This window comes from Monodelphis domestica, chromosome 5 (genome assembly GCF_027887165.1).
Source record: "Monodelphis domestica isolate mMonDom1 chromosome 5, mMonDom1.pri, whole genome shotgun sequence".
Taxonomy (NCBI): Eukaryota; Metazoa; Chordata; class Mammalia; order Didelphimorphia; family Didelphidae; genus Monodelphis; species Monodelphis domestica.
Window position 1 is genome coordinate 319,837,689 of NC_077231.1, and position 21,338 is coordinate 319,859,026.

General features: G+C 43.9%; 1 protein-coding gene across 2 annotated transcripts in view; it reads left to right on the top strand.

The window, feature by feature from the left end:
• MEOX2 (mesenchyme homeobox 2) overlaps positions 1-21,338 on the top strand; it is an 87,261-nt gene that overhangs the window by 6,057 nt on the left and 59,866 nt on the right. Inside the window, exon 2 of one of the 2 annotated variants that reach the window (XM_056800570.1) lies at positions 6,300-6,425. The exons of the other annotated variant lie outside the window; for it this stretch is intronic. Coding sequence (XP_056656548.1) covers positions 6,300-6,425 — 126 coding nt within the window. The remainder of the gene's footprint in view (positions 1-6,299; positions 6,426-21,338) is intronic. 2 annotated transcript variants of the gene reach the window in all.

Genomic DNA, 21,338 nt, shown 5'->3' on the forward strand with positions numbered 1-21,338 from the left:
ATTTCCAGGGCTTCCTGGGTGAAAGGCAGATGATCAGATGAATCCAGTACTCAGCAGGCTACTATTTGTTGTAGTCACATTGTATTTAAAAAGGATCCAGAACCCTGAACTTGCTCAGGGGTTCTGAACTTGGGCTGGGAGAGATGATTATAAAATCTTTTGGCCAACAATTTTTCCATAGACTTGATTTCTTTGTAATCTGGTGTGTTCTGTGGCACACCGTTAAAGAATATCTACTTCTGAGGAGCCCACTGACCTGCCAAAGGAGCCTTCCTTTAGGGCACAAAAGTGCCTCTCAGCTTCCCTTCACACTGACTGTGGAAGACCAAATGGGAATTCTAGAACAACTTCCAGGCCAAGAACCAAAGTGAAGGGGAGCCTGGTAGTTCCGAAGGAACCTCGGAGCCAGTCAGGCTTGTGATTTTCCAAGTTAGCAGAATAATTCTGATCTTAGTTAACTCCATCCCATTACCAGGGTCTGTAGACACAGCAGCCCCCACCCAACACAACACACATGCACACACACACACATGCACACACACACACAGGCACACACACACACACACACACACACATTCTTTAATTTTTTTTCCCCCCGGAATACTGCAGTGAGTTAAAACATGCTAACAACTTGCTGGTTCTGCGACCCTAAATGGGACTCAGACCTTTTATCTGGGAGAAAGAAGGGCAGAACTGGGGCAGGACCGGCCTGGTTACAGGAGTGAAGTTTTCATTGCTGTTCCCATCCCCACCCCCAACCTTTTAAAGAAACACCAAACAACCTCCAGGCTGCCCAGGCTGCTTTCCCTGGGTTACTGTCAGGTCTGGCTGCAAACCTTGGTGCATAGAAGGCTGTTTCCTGTTTCACTGCAGACGCATTCTGGGCTCAGTGAAAAGACAAGAGCCCAGGATGGGAAAGGCCTGTCCACACAGGGAAGGCGAGGGGCTCCGAGGTTCATTTCTAATGAAGAATGAGTCTGCTCTCATCCCAGTGCCCTGCAGGCTGTGCTCACAGCATGGATTGCTTTCAAAAATCACTTTCTGCCTGGCTTGCTTTCCTCCTCACTGTTACCAAGTTTGTAATCAGTTTAAGTTCAGGCCCGTATGGAGGCCTCATCCAGCCCGAGCATCTGCTTTGCTCCTGGGATTTGTCCTGTAATCTCCAGGATTAGTAGATGCTGAGAGCCCAGCTGAGGGGTCTCTCTCCTGGCCGTGGGGAGCTGGGGCTCCGACTGCTCAAGCAGTAAGTCTCGGACCCCAATTTGGACAGGGGAGGGTTGGCACAGACAAAGCTGATAAACTCTGAAGGAAAAAGGTGTGTGTGTGAGTGTGTGTATGTGTGAGAGTGTGAGTGTGTGTATGTGTGAGAGTGTGTGTGTATGTGTGAGTGTGTGTATGTGTGAGTGTGTCTGTATATGTGTGAGTGTATGTGTGAATGTGTGTGAGTGTGTGTATGTGTGAGTGTGTATGTGTATGTGTGAATGTGTGTGAGTGTGTGTATGTGTGAGAGTGTGTGTGTATGTGTGAGTGTGTCTGTATATGTGTGAGTGTATGTGTGAATGTGTGTGAGTGTGTGTATGTGTGAGTGTGTGAGTGTGTATATGTGTGAGTGTGAGTGTGTATGTGTGTGTATATGTGTGAGTGTATGTGTATGTGTGAATGTGTATGTGTATGTGTGAATGTGTGTGAGTGTATGTATGTGTGAGAATGTGAGTGTGTATGTACGTGAGTGTGTATATGTGTGAGTGTGAGTGTGTATGTGTGTGAGTGTGTATATGTGTGTATGTGTATGTGTGAATGTGTGTGTCTGTATGTGTGAAAGTGTGTGTATGTGTGAGTGTGTATTATATGTGAGTGTGTGTATGTGTGAGTGTGTGTGTATATATGTGAGTGTATGTGTATGTGTGAATGTGTGTGAGTGTGTGTATGTGTGTGAGTGTGTGTTTGTGAGAGAGATGCATGAATATTTTGACCGTTTATTCACTCATTAAGTCAATTCTTCAAAACTGAGTTCTCTCCAAAAGGGAAAGCTCCTTTGGAGTAAGGCTGGATCCTTCTGGGTTCTCCTTGAAGAAAAATTGGCTCCCAAGAGCGGCCATGAGTGACTGAAAGACTCGGAGTTTCCCAAATGCTAGTAGTCTGACAGCTCTAAAAGGCCCCTGGAAGAAAGCTTGAAGAAACATATTTTTGACTCATGTTACATGATCAGAATTGCGGCAAGCTGGTTATTTTACAGATAACGAACGTTCTATAACTTAATCAGTGAGAAATCCCAAAGCAGCTCGTTTACAGCAACTTGGCCTCAGGTCTTCCCAAGTTTTCCATCTTTTCCCCAGAGAATTTCTGTAGAGATTCCTTTGAGAGTGCTCTTTGCTGATATTTGGCATAGCACGACATTTAAATTAGTTTGTATCAGGTCATCAAATACATTTTAAATTGCATAATACTTTTAGAGAATTCTGCTTATTCTTCCTGCTTGTCACAGAATACCAATTACTTTTTTCTTTTCTTTTTAGAAAATTCTTTTAAGTCAATTTAGAACATTATTCTTTGGTTACAAGAATCATATTCTTTCCCTCCCTCCCCTCCCCCATCCCTTCCTGTAGCCAATGGGCAATTCCACTGGGTATTACGTGTGTCCTTGATCAAGACCTATTTCCATGTTGTTCATATTTGCACCCAGGTGATCGGTTAGAGTCTACATCTCCAATCATATCCCCATTGAACCATGTGATCAAGCAGTTGTTTTTCTTCTGTGTTTCTGCTCCCACAGTTCTTCCTCTGGATGTGGATATTTTCTCATAAATCCCTCAGAATTGTCCTGGGTCATTGCATTGCTTCTAGTAGGGAAGTTCTTTACATTCAATTGTGCCACAGTGTATTGGACTCTGTAGAATACCAATTTCTATTTACTGACCACATGTAATAAACTGGCTGCTTGAGAACCCAAATCCATTTATGCAACTAAGGTTGTGACACACGTAGGATACTTTTGGGGAAGAGTGCATTATGTCATGAAAAAGAGTTCAGAATATCCCTGAAGAGACAGACAACACCATAAATGTACACATATACACTTGTCAGTGACTTCTCTCATTTTCCAGTATTCAAGAGAGTTCGCCACTGATTTGTTTGGGCAGTATAGACACCTTTTACTTCAATAGGAATGGTCATAGTCATCAATTTGGAGGGAGGGGAATATTAGCCATGGAAATGGGCATTTGGGGAAGAAATTAATTTTAATCTGTAGAGAGAGGTTCGTGTTATTTAGAGGTAGGAATAAGCACACAAAAGGGATGGGAGCAGAATGAGGAAGGAGGAGATGCCAGATGAAATTCAGTGGCATTTGAGGGGCTTCCACAGTAAAGATAAGAGTGTTATAGAGAGGACCTTAGAAAGCTTCCATGGCAGTCCTTTTATAGTTGGGGTAATTGAGACTCAGGGAGGTCAAGCTACTTGCTCATGGCCACACAGGAAGGAAATGAGAGCCAGAATTTGCCTTCAAGTCCTATTCATGTTTTACATTCTTCCTGTAGCACCATGATACCTCCCATATCATAAGCAAAATGTCATCACTATACAAAAATTTAAAAAAAGGAAAGAAAATGAAATGTGAACCTGGGGCAGCTTGGTACTAGAAAACTGGAAGCCTTGGTCTGGTCAGTCTTGACTTATTTTCAGAAAATGTTAATTTTTCCCTTCAACCATGTACCTGGGTTCTTCTTCTTCTTCCTCAGTTGAGGTTTCCATTTCTTTTGATTTCTTTGCATATTCCTCCTACATATTTTGGGACAACCCGATGGTTATGGAATCAAGCAGGTTTTTTTTTTTTTTTTAACCCTTACCTTCTGTCTTGGAGTCAATACTGTGTATTGGCTCCAAGACAGAAGAGTGGTAAGGGCTAGGCAATGGGGGTCAAGTGACTTGCCCAGGGTCACACAGCTAGGAAGTGGCTGAGGCCAGATTTGAACCTAGGACCTCCCGTCTCTAGGGCTGACTCTTAATCCACTGAGCTACCCAGCTGCCCCCCTCAAGCAGGTTTTTACTCATCCTCTAGGCTTGAGGACAGAAATCACAGAAGAAAGACCTCCAGGTGAGGACCAGGCCACCCCTGACACAGGAGTGGAAGGAGCAGAAAGAGCACTTTGCCAGAAATGATGCCCAGAGAAACACTTCTTTGTGCTGGTCGGCAATTTGAAAAGGAAAATGTGTGTAGCAGGACCCTGAAGTAGCTTGGACAGGAGCAGTCTGGGACCACTCTGACCTCATGCCAAGAGTGCCCTAAAGGGACAAGTCAGAGGCACTCATTTGGCCAAGCCTAGACACCTGAAAAGGGGGAACAAGCCATGGAAATATGTGGTCAGTTCAAAAAGCCTTGAAGGCTGAGCTTCCTTCTAAAGGCAGATGGTCAGTTCCTTTCCTAGGGGTCTAGTTTAACCCCATAATCAAAATTAGGGCCCAGCAGTTAGTAGTTACTATCAAAGTTCATACCATTCTCTGATTGTCTGCTATTAGCTTGAATTTTAAATAGAGACTATCAGGATTTTTCTTCTGATATTATTGACAATTCATAAATGATTCTTATTTTTTTAAATCCTTACCTTCTCATCATAGAATCAACACGTTGTGTTTGTTCCAAGGCAGAAGAGAAGGGACTTGCCCAGGGTCACATGGCTTGGAAGTGTCTGAGGCTGAATTTGAACCCAGGACCTCCAATCTCCAGGACTGACTTTCAATCCACCTCATTGCCCCCTAAAAATGATTCTTAAAGAAAAATGCATGTTAGGTTTTCGAAGTTTATCCTAGTAAACTTTGGAGATGTGTAATTGGCTAGATCATTGAGCACATCCTTGTTATAGAGCTCATGTGAGTTGATGTCTCTTCGCTTCTAAGTTTTTTTGATAACCCTAGGAGGAAAGGGCAAGCTTCTGCTCTGAGGAAAATGGGATCCCCTGCTTTTGTCCTCTCTTTACCAATTCAATTCTAGCCAAATGGAGGCTTCATTTACATATGGGGCCTTTGCCTGCATCAGAGCATCTGGATGTTTTCAGCAGGACAACATCTGGAGACCAACAATTGGGAGAGATTGACGCCAGTGAGAAAAAGCACAAGGCCAGGCCTCCAGATGCCCAAGCCCGCCACTGCTTGCTTGCCTGCCTTTCCGGAGCTGTCACCTGCATTCAGACACAGAGATAGGCCCCAGAGGTGGAGACCCTCTTGAGATGGAGTCTGCTTTCTCCCTGAAGCTCTGTTCCATTCCCTCCTGTCCATTGTGGTGCTCCCAGGGAAGGGTAGCTCTGTCCACAAACGCGGGGCTCCAGTCTGTCTCCCCTACAGATGTCTAGGGAGATCTGGAGCAAAGGTGGCAAGCCTGTTGTTTGCCTCGCATGTTTTCCAATTAGTCACCAACCCCCGAGGGATTCTCACTCATGCTGAGATATTTGAAGATAAATCCAAGTGTGTTGTTGTCATGCCCCATCCAGAGGCAAGCTCCAAATCTCTAGGGACAGGATCTTCCCTGCCTTCTTCCTTTCCATTACAGGAGCATTATTCAAAAATGAGTGTTAGACCCTGAAAACAACCAACTCCCCAAACCTGTGGCCAGGAACATCTGTGTACAGTGACAGGTGCCTGTAGACATAGATACATGTCTGTGAACACACATGAAGAAAAGGCTGAGAGAGACAAAGACAGAGCCAGCCAGCCAGCCAGCAGCCCTGACCTTGGTTTGGAATGTAGGAGCACACGATTCCAGGAACTTGGAAGCAGCCAAAATTTGATCTTCCAACTCTAGCTCCAAGTTCTTTCTCTCTGGCTTTGCCCCCTTCCCACTAAGCTGGCTCTGCCTTCTCCGGAATACCCAGTTACTGCTCTACTATGTTCTCATTCTCCTCTCAAAGTCTGTTCTAAAGTCATTTGGGTCTTTTCCCCGGAAGGTAGAATGATATGGTGTCCAAAGCGTTCTGAGAAAGTGCTGGAATCAGAGAATGGGGGCTTGACTTCTAACTATAAGTTCTTACTCTGTGACCTCAGGCAAACCAATTCATTGTTTTGGCCTCAGTTTCCCATCTGTAAGTTATGGGTGTTGAACTGAGATTTTAGTGTTAGTGATGGGAAGGACCTTGGGGCCATCTAGTCCCATCCCTCATTTTACAGTTGAGGAAACTGAGGCCCAGAGAAGTTAAGTATCTTTTTCAAGGTGCCACATAGGTTCTTTGATTCCTAATGCAATGTTTTTCCCACCTCCTTTTGAGCTCCCAAATCTGATTCCTCCAAGTGGTATTTGTTGTTTTCAACAGGGATCCAGAGCTTTAATCAATCAAAAAGCACTTCCAGCCCCTATGCCAAGCACTGTGATAAGTGCTGGGGCTTTTCCATGAATGGGACCAAGCTCTGGAGGGCAAATGTCTGCAATCAAGCAGCAGGTAAGGAGGAGTTTATGTGATTGAGACTCCTGGCTAGGTGGGACCAAGGCTTGGACAAGAACCTCGCTCTCACAACTCTGAGACTGGGACTTCGAGGCCAGAAGCTCTGCACTTGGGGCTCACAGCTATCTGGATTGGGATTGATTGCCCCTCAATGTCAGTATCTTGATATCGACATGTAAACAGCAGCATCAAGACTTAGCTGTACTTGGACATAACGTGTTTCATTGTAGTCCGTCCTGTGCATGTAAAACATTATTTGGAGAAAGGAAGGATCCATAGGCATTGTCAGGTAGCCAAGGTGGGACATAACACAGGAAAGGTAAAGAATTACTGGCCTGGAAAGAGCATTTCTCTGCCTAAAGCTTTTCTAGTCCCCAGATTGTTTTGTAGCAATAGTAGACTGCAACAAAATTTCATGGTAATAATGGTTGCTTTGTTCTAGATTTGTATGGCTCTTGTATAGTGATGGTCTTGTAAGCATTTAACAGCCAGCACATAGACATGTGTGTATATATAGGTATATTGCAGTGACATAGACACATATATGTACAATTATACATATGGATACATGCATGCATGCATGCATGTCATTTCCTTTCTTTTTTTAAAATTTATTTAGAATATTTTTCCATGGTTACATGATTCTTGTTCTTTCTCTCCCCTCTTCTCTCCTCCCTCCTAGAGCTAACAAACAATTCCATTGGGTTATAACTGTATCTGTTCAAAACCCATTTCCATGTTATTTATATTTGCAGTAGAGTGATCTTTTAACGCCTATCCCCATCAAACCATGGGATCGATCCTGTGATTTTCTTCTGCATTTCTGCTCCCACAGTTCTTTCTCTGGATGTGGATACTTTCTTTCTCCTCAGTCCCTCTGGATTGTCCTGGGTCCTATTTGATTATGCTACAATGTATTCCTCTCTGGCATTCACTTTCAACTCAATCTGCATTATGAAGATTTTCTCTACAATTTTCTTAAGTCTAGACAGTAAAACAATAAATAAAAATATCATTTGATGATTTCTGAGATATAAATCCTTACACTAAAAATGAATAAGGCTCTAGTAAATATAGGCTTCTTGAGGGCAGAAAGAGTTTCATTTTTGCCTTTATTCCCAGGGCTGGCACTGTGTTGGGAACATAGACACATTTTACTCTCCTTGATTGATTGTGAAAGGGGCCATACTTCCTCATTATACCTAAATAGAAACAGGAGCTCAGAGAGGTTTTAAATGATTTGGTCATGCAACTAAAAAATGGCAGAAGGATTTGAACCCAGGACTTCAAGATTCAGAAGTCCTATGTCATAGATGCCAAGACATGTTGCTTATTCAGGACAGAAGAATGAGGAAGTAGGTGAAATGGATAGGGGATTCTTAGTCCTCTTTCTTCAAGCTTCCCCCAATATAGGTGTTGCCTTTGTTCTGACCCATTTTACCATGGCTCTGCTCTCAGACATGCCCTTGGAGGTGCCACCTACAGGATCCGAGGTACTAGAGCTAGCCCCACAACAGAAAAATGAAATCTCAGATTCAGGAGAGATTTTAGGGGTATTTAGGTGATGCTACGGATAGAGTGCCAGGCCTGGAGTCAGGAAGAGATCTGAGTCCAGATCTGACCACACACACTAAGTATATTCACCCAGGGCAAGCTTGTTTGCCTCCATTTCCTCATCTGTAAAATGAGCTGGAGAAAGAAATGGCCCACCACTCCAGTATCTTTGCCAAGAAAACTACAAATGGGGTCACAGAGAATCGAACATGACTGAAACAACTGAATGCCAAAAAAGCCCAACTAATCTGATGAGGAAAAAGCCCCCTGCAGCATCCCCAGCAAGTACTTGTATAGCCTTCACAAGTGAAGGCTCCTGGGGCATCCCCAAGGCAGTTAATTCTATTTTGAAACAATTGTCATTATTAAGAAGTTCCTCTTCAATCAAGACTCAATTGGACTACCTCCCACCCACTGATTCTGGTTCTCCCAAGTGGGACCAAGCCAATTGAAGTGCCTCCTTCTTTTATAGAGGGACAGAGAGGCCTTCAAAGAGTAGAAGACAATGTTCATTTCTGTTCGGAGTCTCCCACCCATTCCCCTGAGCCTGTAAGTGACACAGCCATAATTATGGGGCTTAAAGAAGTCAGCTTCTAAAATGATGAACTAGGGATCAGCACTTCAGGGGAGAAAAAACATGGGAAGGAGCCCTCACTCTGCAGCTCAGGGTTTTTGGCATGACTTCATTCATAGAGCCATGGAATCATTCCCAAAGACAGTGTTTTGTTGTTGTTGTTTTGCTTGTCCCAGCATCTTGTTGGATGAGACAGCTTCTCTATTCGAGATGAACACAGTTTGAGGTTTGGAAAGGATCTAGAACCTGGTGATCTGATCCCAGGAAGATAGAACCAGTGGTCAAATCTGTTCATTTTCTCCTCCCTCCCCAATATCTTTTGCATATATCTGTCCATGACTTTCTATTCTGACTGTAGCATTCCAGGACACGATAGTCTGGCATTCCATTGTCCCTTTAAAGTTTGCAGAGCTCTTTGCATACATTAGCTCATCTATTCCTTAGAACAACCTGTGAGAGAAGGATGATCTTCATCTCTATTTTAGAAAGAGGGAAACTGAGGCTCACAGTGGTTGTGTGACTAGCCATGACTTGCATAGTTAATCTACAGGGCAGGATTCAAACCCCTTACTCTTCCTGAGTCCAAGGCCAGCCTTTACCACAGTACTACACTGCATCTCCAGTGCAGATTCTTATTGCTTTCCATTTTCCCTCTCAACCCATCCTTTCCACAGCTGCCAAGCTGGTCTTATAATCAGGTAGGAAGATGGGAAGCAATTGCTTTGCCTTTGGGAAGCTCATAATGATTCCAGTAGGCCACACATCTTTGAGGAGCTGAGAGGTCATCTTGTAACCTTGCTAATCTCTTAATGATGCAGAATGACCCCAATTGAGCAGCCAGTCCCTGAATGGATCCTGTGCCATCTGACCTCCAACTTCTGCTGGCACCCAAGCCCAGCACTGAACGGCCTTTCCCTCTGACATTGGCTTGTTGCCATTTGACTTCTCCCCATCCTCCACCAAATCTTCTTTGATGCCTCTCCCCAGCGCACTGTGCTTGGGCTCCTTTTTATGCCCAAGTTGTTCAGGTTTTGGTATTTGCCCCTGCCTTTCTCTGAGTTACTACAGAGGCTTTCTACTAGCCTGTGAGGGCAGGCCCATTGCCCATCGCCCATTTCATCATCACATCTTTCCTGTGCTCTGCAGACAGAAGGGGATACTTACAATACCTTGGTTGAATGAAAATGGCACAATTCTTCCCCACTGAGGTCCAGGTTTGCTGGATGGCACCAAAGGCTCCTGGGAAAGGCCCTTTCAGAGGTGGAATCCCATTCAGGAGAAGGCTTTGGTGACACCAGTGGATTTTATTCATCCTAGACGCTTCCTCAGATCAGGCAGTGTGTTAGCTTAACAACAAAGAACCCGGAATATATCAACTAGAAGGCTGATGAGATGCTGCCTCTTGACTGCGCAGTGCCAGCTGGAGAAATGAGTCTAGAAGCCAGCCTGCCTGGCTCTCCTATCCAAACAGGAGCTGCTTAGCCAATGGGAGCTGTTCCTGTTCTCTGCTCTTCCCACCCAAGAAGTGAGAGGAGAACAGAGAATGGAAGCAGAGCCCTCAGGGGCAATTAATTGCTAAGCACCTACTAGAATAAGGGCTTCAGCTGCCAGAAGGCTCCCTTTTGCGTTGGCAGCCTGGGTGAGGTGGATGCCTGTTATCGGAACCTCCCCCTCATGAGTCCAACCCACTTTCACTTTCCACCAACCAGCTCTTGTGTTTACTTAATCGATATCTGTTCTTTTCATCCATTATCGATGACTGGCCAAGTGGGCTCCAGTGACTGGAATATCCTCCCTCCTCAGCTCTGCCTTTTAGAAGTGCCACCTTCCTCCAAAGCTCTGAGACCACGTCCTGCCTTTCCTGACCGTGTCTCCCTGACCCAGTGAGCTGCTATTGGCTCCTCGGCATGATCTCCTGCACCTTCTGCATACACCTGCCTATGCACACAGCATCTCGCCGTCTAGATTTTTGAATCACTGTCGAGTTTCCAGTGTGCCTTTGCACCCCCAGCCTAGCCAGGAGAGGCTACTTCCTAGGAGTCAGGGGATTGTTTGCTAAAGCACTTTGCAAAACCAACGCAGCTGTTTACCCAGATGAAGCTGTGAGCTGTTCTTCTACATTGGAGCTTTAGCATAGCGCTGCACACTGAGCTATCCTGAGTTGTTCTTGTGTTTCCTGTGGGTTCTCAGGGGCTAATCCCCCATGGAAGAACTCTCCCTTTCAAGGGAGCCCTGCTAAATACTCATCAGCCTGGGGGTTTCCTGCAATTTTCAGCATTTCATTCAGCTACCTCGGGATTAATCATTCATTTTTCTGAATGTTTCTTCTAGCAATTGCAAATTCCTTTGACTAATATAATAAATGGGTGCAAGCTTTGCCCACATCCCCATCGCCTCTCCTCCAAGCACGGGAAGCATTGCCCTGGTGGAATGGGGGGATGAGAACAATTTGTTCCAGTGGCCAGAGGGCCATCCACTGCACCCTGGGCCAGCCAGCCTGACTTTTGTCTTATCACTGGACTTCAGTGGCTCTAGAAGAGAAAGTGAGGCTGATCACTGTGTCACTCTGATTCCCTTAGATCCAATACATGCACAAGTCAAAACATCACCCTGTGAGGCTGCTGGTGCTCTTTGAAAACAGAGGAGAACACCACTAGCAGCACCACCACCACCACCTGCAAAGTCAACCCCTTTACCCTTTATCCAGCTCTCCTTCCCAAGCCTTGATCCTGGGTCTTTCTGCTTGGAATGACTTCCATTTTCTTGACTTTCTTTAAAACCTGGCCTAAGACAAACATTGAAAACTCCAGAGGGCACAGAATGTTTTCATTTTAAATTCTAATAACAAATAACTGACATTCTGGTAACATTTTGAGATTTACAAAGTGCTTTAAAAATTTTTAAATCTCATTTGATGATGACAGCGACTCAGCGGGGCAGGTGCTATCATTATCCCCATTTTACAGATAAGGAAATTGAGGCCAAGAGAGGTGAAGTGACTTACTTGGAGTCCCACACCCACTAAATGTCTGAAGCTAGATTTGAACTCAGCTCTTCCTGACTCCAGGTCCACCACTGTATCCTCTCTCTGTACCACCCATTTATATATTAGCAGTGACTGGAAGAGGTAGAAATTGAGTCCAGGTCCTCTGCCTCTGTCCCAGAACTCTTCCTACCCTATCACCCTGAATACTCTCTCTCTCTCTCTCTCTCTCTCTCTCTCTCTCTCTCTCTCTCTCTTTCTCTCTCTCTCTCTCTCTCTCTCTCTCTCTCTCTGAATCTGGGAATCAATACAAAGAATCTGTTCTAAGACAGAAGAGTGCAAAAGCCTAGGCTATTAGTGTTAAGTGACTTGCCCGAGTCACACAACTAAGAAATGTTTGAGGGCAGATTTGAACCCAGGACCTCAAGCCTGGCTCTCTATCCACTGAGCCACCTTGCATCCCTCCCCTCCCCCTGAATACTGTACAGTCCCACAGGATTTTCTGGGTGTCTTTGCCCCTCGTATGTGAAGTTTCCATCTCCTGGATGGTGGGTGTGGGCTGCGGTCATATGTTTCTTGGCAGATAGCTTCCTGTACATTCTTTGTTCCTCGGAAGCATTTAATGCTTCTTGTTCTACAGAGCTTTTCCATTAACTGGGAGGGAATTATCTAGAGTAAGGATTATCTACAGCAGCCTCCTCCCCTCTGCCTCCCAGCTGGGGCTGAGGTTTTTGCCTTTGACTGATAATGGGGCAGTCCCAGGGGCTGCTGGGGCTGACACTGAGGGATCCTGGGAAAATGGATTTCAGTGTGTGTCTCTGGGTAACGGGACTCTAAGGTAAGTCAGAATGATTTCTTGGAGTCCTTCTTGGGGGTTGCTTGGTCTTCTGGTCTCCTTTCTGTAGGCTATTAAGAAAGAACTGAACACTGGCAGTGTCCAGAGCGCTGCTGTGGCCAGAGCTAAGGGAGAAGCCAGGTTTGCCCACACCAGGCCCCTCTTTCTATGAAGCCCTTTGAGTCCTGTAAGGGCAGAAGCCACACGCTATTTCTAAAGCACCCCAAAGAGTGATGCCATGAGGATTGGGTCAGAACCTGTCCTGGGAATCAGGAGAGACTTGCAGAGGAGGCAGCCTCTGAACTGGGCTCAAAGGGGAGGGAGGGAGGCCATCCATCGGGGAGAGTGGGGTGAGCACTGAAAAGAAGAATAACATGAGCAAGCAGATCGATAAGACCCCGTGAGGTAGGCTTGATGAGTTGGGTGGTGACCAGTAAGACACATGAAAAGTTGAAATAAGCCTGGAGGAGAACAAGGGCACAGAATTCTGGAAGGCATTGAATGCCAGGCAAAGCAGTTGGAATGTTATTTGGTGGGCAGTAGGGAGCTATTGAAGGATGTGGATCCGAGGACTAATGTTTCCAGATATGTACATAAAGGAGACAAGTCTGTCAGAGGCATTAAGAATGTTTTGGAGGAAGGAGTGAGTTGAAGAGGGAAATCAAGGGAACCAGTTTGAGCTGGTGTTAATGAGGACCTTGACTAAGAGAGGGGAATGGTAGGAAGGATAAGGTGTGGCCAGCTGGAAGTGATGCTTCTGAGGATTCTCACCAGAGTGTCTGGGCAAACGGGGTCATCTAATAGAAAAGGGACACTATACAGAGGGGCAGAGAGGGACGATAATAGCCTTGATTTGGGACATGACAGGTTCACAATGCCCTGGCACGCTGGGCACAGATATCCTGCTGGAAGAATGGGAAAGGTGGATCTGCAGTGTAGACCAGGGTTCTAGGCTTCAGGTAGAGAGATTAATTATTAAATAATTAATAACTAATCATTCTTATTAAAAGATACTTCTCTGATGCTTTGATTTACAATGTAATTTACAATGCTTGATCTCATCTGCTCAAACAACACAGAGAGGAAAGAGCTCTAGGTATTATGGCCCCCATTTTACAGGTGAGAAAACTGAGGTTTAAGAAGATGAGTGTCTTACCCAGTTACATGGCTCATATGTATCTGAGACAGGATTCAAATCCAGAGCTTGCTGACTCTACTGCTCCAGGCAATGTTAGTTGAAGGGGGTGATAGATGACAGGATCATAGACCCAGGGCTGAAAGAGATGTCTGAAGCCATTTTAGTCCAACCCTGCTTTTTGCAGATGAGAAAAACGATGGCACAGAAGGTTATGTGACTTAGCTAAGCTCACAAAAGTGGAAAGATTGAATTTGAATTCAGGTCCTCTTGAATAAGAGAAAGACTGGGAGATTGGGAGCCTGGGAGAAAGACTGACTAGGGAGAGAAGAAAAAAAGGGTTAGGGACACTGTTTATGTTTATCAAATAAACCCGAGGCTTGACAGTATTTTGAAATCACTTGATCCATCTGGATCTTTTTTAAAAGCCTCATCAGACTCCGTGATAGAACTGAGTCCAGTTGCCCTGGGTCAATCCCCCTGATTTTTACAACAATCCCTTATTAAGCTGCTACCATGTGCCAGGAGATGAGGATGGCGTTACAATGGCAAAGTAGCTTTTAACCTGAAGGTGCTGGCATTCTATCAAGGGAGGAGATGGGAAATTCAATACAAAGATGGGCAAAGTGACTTCTAAAAAGGGTGCTCTGGTGGTTGTGGGGAGCAGGAGGAGAGATGTTCTGGAGGAGACAGCACTGGAGCTAACAAAGCCCGGGATTCTAATGTATGGAAGGGAGGAGGGAGGGCAAGGCAGGCATCCAGAACATAGAACATGTGAGGCATGCAAACACAAGGGGATGGAAGGTGGGGTGTCATGTCCAAGGGAACAATAAGGCCACTTTAGTTGGGAGATAGTATGCACGAAGGAGAGTAGAATGTTCAGAAGAACTGAAGCAATACTCGGACTTTTCTCACTTCACCAAGAAATGATTCATTACCACTCAGAGCTGCAAGTGAAAATAGATGCACGGAGGGGTGCCGTGGTGGGACTCCTGGAGCTGAATAGAGTGGAACAATTTATAACCTTGTGACAATGCTGAGCCATCCCAGGCAGGTGATACAAAGTTAGCTGGAAGAGGAAGTCACAGAGTTTCGTGGCTGAAGAGGGCCCACAAAGCCAGGAGAATTCTAGAAAGCTCAGCAGGTGTGGCTCATATTCTGAGAAAGATCTAAAATGTTAGCAGGAAATTGATAACAGATTGCACAAGCTCTTCGAGTGTGTTGTCCAAAGGCAGCAAGTTAACTATGGGAAAAGGCTCTCCCATCATCCTTTAGGGTGGCAAGGTCCAGCCTTCCCATAAACCTTTGCAGCAATGCCAAGCACACTAGAAGTAGGACTAAATAAGGGGGATGTTGAGACCTGATTCCATATACACGAATCCCAGAAAGGCAGCCTGGAGCCAAATTGTGAAGGGCCCAATATCTGAACTGCACAGGACTTTGGGTATCACTCCAAAGTCACTCACAGAGGGGTCAGCAGGGATCTAATTTGGTCTGAGCAGCTCCTTAGCAAGATTAAGTTGGCCGCTGAATGGTGATGATTTTGAAAGGGCCAAGAGAGTGGCAGACAACATAAAAGGTGACTAAAATCATCCAGGAAAGGGGATGAGAGCTTCATTTAGAGAGGGAGTATGGGGGACAGACTTAAAAAGATATGTGTAAAGAGCCCCAAAGATTTGAAAGCTGCCTGATGGGGAGGGCAGAGTCAAGGATGATGGAGCTTTCAAACCTGCGAGACTGGAAGGTCAATGAGCGCCCCTTTAGCAGAAAATGGGTGAGTTAGGAAATGGGGAGCGTTTTAAGGGCAGGATGGTGATGATGAGTCCTGCTTTGGACAGTAGGAGAGGATAATAGGCTCTTCTGTCTCATGTGTTGAAGGAGAAAAGGAGAGTCAAGGCATCAAATAGAGGGAGGGCTTTAGGAAACCTTTCTCTCCCTTCTCAAAGGATTTACCCATCACCAAGATAAACTATTAAAAAAAAAAACAGATCCTAGAATTAGGTTTTTATAATAAACATCAGTATATACTTTTGAGAATGGAGAATATGGTCAATAAACCTGACAAAGGGACTCTGGAAGAAATACTGGTTTTGTGCAGCCATGTTTTTGGGGAAAATAAGGCTGGTAGGTGGATATTCATCAAGGGGTGGGGAAACACAGACAGAAATTCTGAGATTCTCAGAGGTAGAACATTAAAAGAGAAAAAAAAAAGGAGTAGCCATAGAAGGGGAATAGGGCGATTCATGGACTTGTAAAAATGAATGGAATAATTGTTGAATTAATAAATCATAAAAATAGAGCTGCCAACCTAAAATATAATAAAAGGAATGGTAAAGGCAGGATAAAAAGAGGAAAAATGGATTTTGGAAGACATGAGGATAAACAATAAAAGCCCATTCAAGAATGTAAGGTCAGCTAGGGAGATTCTTCTAGGCCTCTTGAGGAATAGGGAGGAGAACATTTTTCTGGGAAAGGGTGGGGAGCATGCCAGGAACAAGGCTAGATTTTCCAGGAGAAAAAATATGAAAACTTAATAGAATTAGACAGTGGTAATTAGGGACAAATAATAGTTAATTTTTCATTCTTTGAAAAAGATTCAGATTTTCATAGCCAATGTCCTGTATTCTGGAATTGTAAAACAGGTAATAGACCAAACTGGAGAGTCAGTTGGAGTCTATTTCAATGAAAAACAGAACTGAGTAGTACTTATTCATCCTGGTAGAAAGAAGGAAAATATTGGCCTGAGGAAGGTGCAGGGAGATCTGCCCTCTCTATGAAAGAACATCTGAGGCTACTCTGCAATGATCAAACCACTATGAGAGCCTGAGAATTCAAGGTGAGGACGTGGGCTGCCCGAGAGCCAATGGTCATCCACTTGGCAAAAGAAAGTTTCAGTGGTAACTGATGGATGATCTGAAGGTTGAACTGAGAGTAATTTGTAGTGGGGAAATGATGACCATTCCTGCTAATGATGCTTAGATATGGCTGGATCTCTTTATGGTAGAATATAACAGAACACCAGAAGTTCTGAGAGAGAAACAGAGACATGGTGGAGAGAGGACCAGCATGGAGTCAGGGAGACCCAAGTTCTGACATTGCTGTCTATAATCACTTGCTTTATAAATTTGGGAAAGTTGATTGTATTCAGGGAACTTTATCCATGAGTATGGAGCTCAAATAGAGAAAGGGGGAGCATAATCCATATGTAAGGATTCTTGCAGGTGACATATTGACTTAGAAAATCACATATTGCATTATCTATGCTCCATTGTATTTTTATTTTATTCAGTCCTTCCTCATTTCATTTTAATCTGCTGCTGGTCATACCTGTTCAAGTCTTTGATGCCTCAGATACCCGGGTCTTATCTATTAAGTCAATGAAGAGTTAAGATCTGCATTGGTGAAGGGAGTTCTCATATGAGGAATTCCCTAACAGATTTTTTTTCACTTGGTTTAAGTACTGCCACAAGACGAAGAGAAACCCAGCTTTCTTTTCCTTTGACAAACTAACATGACCGATGCTCAGATTTGTTAAAGGGGTGCTGTACTTACAGTCACAGGACCTGGGATCAAATTCTGGCTCATTTCCTTATGACTTATGAGATCCTGGGCCTCAGTTTCATCATCTGTAAAACAAAAGGGTTGTATTAGATGACAACTTGTATCCAAATCGGTGATGTTAGGATCTTATGGTTGTTTGAATGTCTTAGGAAAACAAAATACAAACAACCATGAATTCATATATTATCACCCCTAGTATAGTGCCCCAAATCCAGTTAATTACGCTGACACAAAATCTAGATGTACTGGCCATGAGCCAGTGTCAGAGCAGAAAGGTTCATGAGAGGTTGTATTATAAAGCGGGAAAACTTCTAGGCTTGGAATGCAGAGGAACCTAGATTTGAATCTGCCATCTCTCACTGACTAGCTCTGTGATCTTAAGCAAGTCAACTCTATGACTCTCTGGGCCTCGGTTTCTTCAACTCTACTATGGGGATTAATGATAATTGCATGGCATGAGGCTGATGTGAGATCAAACTTGAGCAGGAACATAAAGCTCACTGGTAATGGGGCTGGGCCCTTGGCTATTGATTCTTGAATGAAAGGAGACCATTCTAGATTGCTCTACAGTTAACAGAAGGGGATGTAAATGGCCATGGTAGAACAAAGGATCCCTAGGTAGGTTGCAATATTTCTTTCAGGTTGAAGAGGACCCTTATATAAATCTGGAAAGAAATCTGGATTGAGAAATGAGTGTGGTGACCCAGAGGGCCTTGGGGCATTGGCTAAGGCTAAAGAGCTTGGACTCCATATGATGACAGGCCTTTTAGAACATATGAGTGTCCAGAAAGTCACACTTAACATGACCTGAGGTCCATAGTGAGCTACATTAAATGAGGTATGGGTTTTGCCTTACCTTCATGAACCAATCTAGCCTTGTTGGTATTGATGCAAGACCATCTGTGTGTCACTGCCCCTTTGTTGGTAAACTATGTGAAATAAGTTTCCTTAGGCATCAGATCCACTGATAGGTGGGGGCCCATTAATTAAGGTAGCAGAGGAAATAGGCCATCAGGGCTTGGCTGGGTGCCTCATTTTCTGGTAGATTAGAGAACTATTTTTGAAGGACATTAACACCTAAGAGACTGATAGAGGTCTCCTGAACCCTATTCACCTAGAAGAAATGAGATGGCAGAGAAGATAAGGCACTGGGCCTGGAGTCAGGAAGACCTGAGTTCAAATCAATCCTTAGACACTTAACAGCTATGTGGTACTGGGCAAGTTACTTCACCTCTCTTTGCCTTAGTTTCCTCATCTGTAAAATGGGGATAGTAGTAGTAGTAGTAGTAGTAGTAGTAGTAGTAGTAGTCTCTTGGTAACCGAGGATTATGATTGTCTTTGTGCGCTTTCATCTGTGGTGTAGATGAGTGTGCACAAAGACACTTGTGCGTGAATGAGATTTAAGTGGAAAAGTCGATGCACAGAGACAGTCCCACTCTCTCGGCGTTGGAAGCCTGGGTCCAGTGGCATGAAAAGTCGTTATACCTGGAGACTTCCTCAGCTGCATTGGGTGGCCGTGTTGTCTTTTGTGCTCCAACACGCCCTAAGCATTCCACAGTGCTTTGCTGTGTCGCCATCTCAGCCGTTGAACCTTCTTGTTGGTTTCTTCCGTCTGTTTGGCCGCAGCAGTCTTTACATGCTGGGTGAGCAAAGCCCTGGTTCACCAGGGGTCCACGACCCGATGGCTACCCTCACAAGGTTTAGCCGGCCTGTCAAAGCTGTTGCCCAGGGTGTGGCCGCTGCCACATGCTAGCAGCTACTGGGAGCCACACGTGAGAGCTGGGTGTCAGGTGGGGGTCAGAGGCTGGAGAGCTGCCCTAGGAGGGCACGACAAGCCCTCCATACCAGAGATACTACCCTTAATAGCACCTACCTATCTCCCAAAGTTGTTATTTCAAATGAGATAATTCTAAAGCACTCAGCACAGTGCCTACCAAATAATAATTTTGATACAGATGTGAGTTATTATTATTGTCACCTTGTTAAAGGGGACATTTTTTTTATCACCCAACTCATTCTGGGCAAAGAATATGAGCCTGCATTCTCTCAGATAGACTTTTAAAATTTAATTGATTTTCAATAATCAAACATTTATTTATTTATTTATTTATTTGTTTGTTTATCTATCTATCTATCTATCTATCTATCTATCTATCTATCTATCTATCTATCTATCTATTCATTCATTCATTCATTCATTCATTCATTCATTTATTTATTTATTTATTTATTTATTTATTTATTTATTTATTTATTTTCTCCTACTTTCCCTTCCTTTCCAAAGTAAAAAAAAAAGAGGAAAAAATCCCAACCCAAACTTTCATAAACAGGAATGCATCAGTAACCCAGAGAAATCTCTAGCTTGGCCCCCTTCAAAAACCTGATCCATTCTGGACAAAACCAAACTAGTCTTTGGAATCCAAGCCTCCTTTCCCCTAATTATCCCTTGAATATCCATTCCACCATGTTGATTGGATAGATTATGGTGATCCCTGGGGATATTCGAGCTGGGAATATTTGTAAGACATGGCTTGAACTAGAGACTTCTGAAGGACTTTCAGCCTCCATGATTTTGCGAACTTTTCCAAGAGATGAAGAGAAGCCCTTTGGCCTATTATTTTCATATTATATTCTGTTCCCCTTTGGTGGGTATTTGCCTTTCTTCCTTTGCTCTCTTCCTCATGTTTTCCATAATGAGCCAACCATCACATTTCCCTGATTCTTCCAGTACCTGAGACTGAAACTCACATAGGTCAGGTGACTTGGACTCATCAAAGACCACAATGCATTTCTCTCTCTGTTTGTCATGAGTTTCAACTCCCTAATATCCAGTTTTCTTCTATCCTTCGGAGTACCAAGATCATTCTCCTTGGAAAAGGAAGCAGAAATAGTGTTAAACAGCTACAGCATCTTCTTGTCTTCCTTTGTCCCCCTGCCTACCTTGTCCTTCTTGGAGTTTTCTCCTTTCTCTTTTATGACCCAAACACCCCCCTTTTGTTGTACTTTTCACAAACCACACCCTTACTGTGGGAGCTGAGGGTTTTAGCTCTTCTGGCCCATATTCCCTACATTGCTATAATTGCAGGAGTAATGTTGGCTATCATCTAGGCATGTATATCTGTGTATACAGGTGTGTATACACACACTTTCCCTGTCAGGAGGGAACTGGTTTTTTAAAATATGTTTAACTATTTACTCAATCACAAGTATTGAATAAGCCTTTTCCATGTGCCAGGCCCTGTGCTAAGTCCTGGGGAAACCAAAGAAAGGCAAAACCACAGTCCCTGCTCTCAAAGGGCTTCCATCCTCATGGGAGAGACAACATGCAAAAAGCTATGGATATGTGCTATATAGACAGAACAGACCAAGGGAAATAGTATTTATATAATTCCTCTTGTCATGAAAACAGTATGGATTATTAGCAGACCTGCTATGGAAGGAGACCTGAGAAAACTGTGGCCTGGCCTTTACCCTTATTTTCTAATTTGAGGATTTTCTTTTCCTTTGTTTATCCTTTTGTTCTTTATGAAAAGCAATGCACCTATTCCCCACCATGGTGGTTTTTCTGGCAACCCTCCTCTGATCCCTCATAATATCAAATAATCCTGTGCTCCCATAGGCTCTGCCAAGGGAATACAGACTTGGCTACTTCCAGGTTGGAAAGGCCCTGAGTCTAGGCACAGCAATGGAGAGTAGCTTTGTCATGATGTAGGTTGGCCAAACTGGGGAAAGCTGTTCCTTTGGTTTGTCACCGGGAATGATTTGTTTTTATTTTATCAGTGACCAAGATACCATTTGGTTTGCTACCTGCATTGACGAAATCACGTGTCCTTGAGATATAGATTACGTGAGCCTTTGTAGGATGGTGAGGATTTTGAGAAACTTAGGAGAAAGAAGCCATATAAAATCACAGTTTTTTGCTGATGATCATAGCACTGGATGAAGAAACATTCATTTCCAAATAAAATGAATAGTCTCTGTTATGTCTTTTTAGGAACCCATCTAGACCCACCAGAAATGTTTAATAAATAGCCATCATTTATTTTCTATATTGAATGAGACAAATCTTAGATTTAAAGTATGAAAGGACATCAGAGACTATCTAGTGCTACCTTTCCCTTCTACAGACCAGGAAACTAAACCACAGAGTGGTGAAGATTATGGTCACCTAACATAAGTAGCAGAATCAGGATTCAAACTCATATTCTTAAGCCCTCATTTATTGGCTCCCCATCTTTCTTCCCTGAATTCATCCATCTTTCTATCCA